Below are 2,809 nucleotides of genomic sequence, written 5' to 3'. Positions count from 1 at the left end.
TTTCTAAAAATTCTGTATTTTCGTGAACTTTAAAGTATAGTTTAAAGTAAAGTTTTATGGCCTTATTCATAAAAAATAAAAAAGGTTTATAAACTGAAGAATGTATGAAAGTGTCATTTTATTTAAGCTCTTGAAGCCTACTTTATTTTTTATGAATAAGGCCATTAAACTTTAACTTATTTGGTTTATGTTATGTAACAGACTACACGAGATTTCAGTTTATTTTAAGTGATGGACAAAATTGAATGATAGTAATCCATATAAGCAAAGAAAATTGGGTTGCCAATGGAAGACAAAATTTAAAAAGTGTGTTTTTTAAAAAGTATTCGATACTACGAGTACTTTGGAAAGTATCGAGTAAAATCGCCAAATAAGGTATCGAGTATTAAAGTACTCATTTTTATACCCTCAGTATCGATACCTACTCAATATCGATAGTATCGTACGAACCCTAATGGTGGCACGGTTAAAAGTTTCAATTCGATTTAAAAATGCGTTTACATGTGTGTGTCCAAATAACATGGTTTGACTTGGAACGAATTGAAGCATCATATAAACATGGTAATAGTATTGCAAACAATATAAGCAAACGTATGGAAAAAGGTGTTTTGAGGGTTAACTGGTGTATAAAACGTTAAGAGCTTTTATTTTTATTTTAATTATTAATGTCAAAGGTCAAACGTTAATTTAATTACGAATAGGTAGGGATAACTTCAAGTGATAACCTAGAAAAATTTCACAGCAAATTGTGCCAAAAGTTCTTGAGAGGGAATGTACATATATTTACCTATCAGGTATTTATACTTATGCACGCACCCAAATAGCAAGCATACAACTGATGTATGCACAAGGCAAGTGTGAGTGTGGACATTTAACACAATTGCCTATGCGTTTTTATATCTAACTGTAATGGGTGTTAACGTATGTTGTGAGTAATGCGAGTAGTTGGGATTCCGTGGGGGGCCAGGAACAATAGTTACTACGTACATACCACCACCTTTTAAACCCGAAATTAGTATCAGCGCTTCATCAACACCATCAGCGCTGATTCCCCCACCTAAGTATTGTACGAATGTACATATTTGGGCCTTGTGTAGATATTCATATACGACATATACATAACTAAATACGTGTGTATGTACATATGTACATATATATGCAAACATCACTAGACACTCACCGCAAACGTTTCGCTTCGTCGATGAATGGTCGCTTTTGCCCCTCGGTGAGTAATTTCCATTCGGCGCCCAAACGTTTCGAAATTTCTGAATTGTGCATTTTTGGATTATCCTGTGCCATTTTGCGTCGCTGTCCGCGTGACCAAACCATGAATGCGTTCATTGGCCGCTTAATGTGGTCGTTCTGTTGCTGGTGGTGATTGTGATGTTGTTGATGATGATGTTGTATAGTGGAGTGTTGTTGCTGCGTGTTATAAGCTATTGTGTTGACAGATGATAATGTGGAGTTGACTGGTATACTTGATTGTTGTTGGTGCTGGAGATGATGATGCTTGAGTGGCGATGTTACTGCCGCGGTTGTTGCCGCCATCGTCATGTTGAGCGCGTCCGATCCAGTTAATNGCAGATGATAATGTGGAGTTGACTGGTATACTTGATTGTTGTTGGTGCTGGAGATGATGATGCTTGAGTGGCAATGTTACTGCCGCGGTTGTTGCCGCCATCGTCATGTTGAGCGCGTCCGATCCAGTTAATTGCGGTGGCGACTCACCACCACTACTAACTTCACTGCTACTGCGACTACTGTGGACACCGCCATTGTGCAAATGCGACCGGTAGTGCGANTCCAGTTAATTGCGGTGGCGACTCACCACCACTACTAACTTCACTGCTACTGCGACTACTGTGGACACCGCCATTGTGCAAATGCGACCGGTAGTGCGATGACTGCTGATGATGTTGCTGCTGCTGTTGTTGTTGCTGGAGAATTGTGGAGATGGTCGTCATTTTTGCAAATTTTTGCGTATTCTATGCTGAGCCTTACTTTTAGCAAAATTCGGTGGATTGGTCAAGTTTATGAGGAATTTATATTTCTTTCCCACAACTTATTCTTATTTGCATTCAAAATTATTTTCTCGCGCACCTATAAATTATATAAAACAAATTTTAGGTTTTTGCAAGGAAGATCGAATAAAACAAACAATTAATTAATTACATATATCACAACACACTGCAGTGCAATAGAGTGATGAAAGCAGCCTTAGTCCCCCTTTTATAGTGACGAGTCAACTCACAACCGGCAATTAACTATACTCTTAGTACACAAAATTATAGTTAACTGCGGAATGTGAGTTAACTCCTCGCCGTGAAAACTGACCTTAGTGTGCTGAAAGTTGCCTAGCTTATACATACAAATATGAACTACATGTATGTACATTTATACCCAAGATTTGGAAGTTTTTATCCAGACGTCCAATCGACATGTTTGAGTTATTAGGAGCGTTCCTTATCTCCCAGAAATAGTCAGAAAAAGTCCGAAGTAGTCAGATTTAGTCCAAAAAGCGTTCCTTAACTCGGAAATGACAGCAAAAATGAGAGAGCAACAGTCAGTGAGAGTGACTCTCATCAGTCCGAAGTAGTCAGATTTAGTCAGAAGAATTTTTTCTGGCAAAATCCTGAAAAGTGTCAAACTCAACTGTTTTAAATTAACGGAAATTAAAGAATACGCTAAAAGTGAGAATAATCTAAAAAGTAAAAGAAATGAATTGAAATTGGAAGAAGGCAAAAAATAATTGATATAGCAAGTGTTTATTGTGCTTGTGCTTGTGTGAATGTGTTTTGTACATACATTT

The 2,809-nt window shown here is 37.6% G+C and overlaps 1 protein-coding gene across 1 annotated transcript in view; it reads right to left on the bottom strand.

The window, feature by feature from the left end:
• The window catches only part of LOC108363703 (transcription factor Sox-21-like), a 92,178-nt gene extending 90,607 nt beyond the window's left edge, over nucleotides 1-1,571 (bottom strand). The window contains exon 1 of the mRNA XM_017617150.1: nucleotides 1,181-1,571. Coding sequence (XP_017472639.1) covers nucleotides 1,181-1,554 — 374 coding nt within the window. The 5' untranslated portion in view covers nucleotides 1,555-1,571. The remainder of the gene's footprint in view (nucleotides 1-1,180) is intronic.
• Between the last annotated feature and the right edge of the window lie 1,238 nt (nucleotides 1,572-2,809).

Source organism: Rhagoletis zephyria, unplaced genomic scaffold (genome assembly GCF_001687245.7).
Source record: "Rhagoletis zephyria isolate East Lansing unplaced genomic scaffold, Rhagoletis_zephyria_1.1 Rzeph_scaffold_01341, whole genome shotgun sequence".
Taxonomy (NCBI): domain Eukaryota; kingdom Metazoa; phylum Arthropoda; class Insecta; order Diptera; family Tephritidae; genus Rhagoletis; species Rhagoletis zephyria.
The sequence above is the reverse complement of the archived record's forward strand: the minus strand, read 5'-3'. Positions and strand labels throughout refer to the sequence as shown.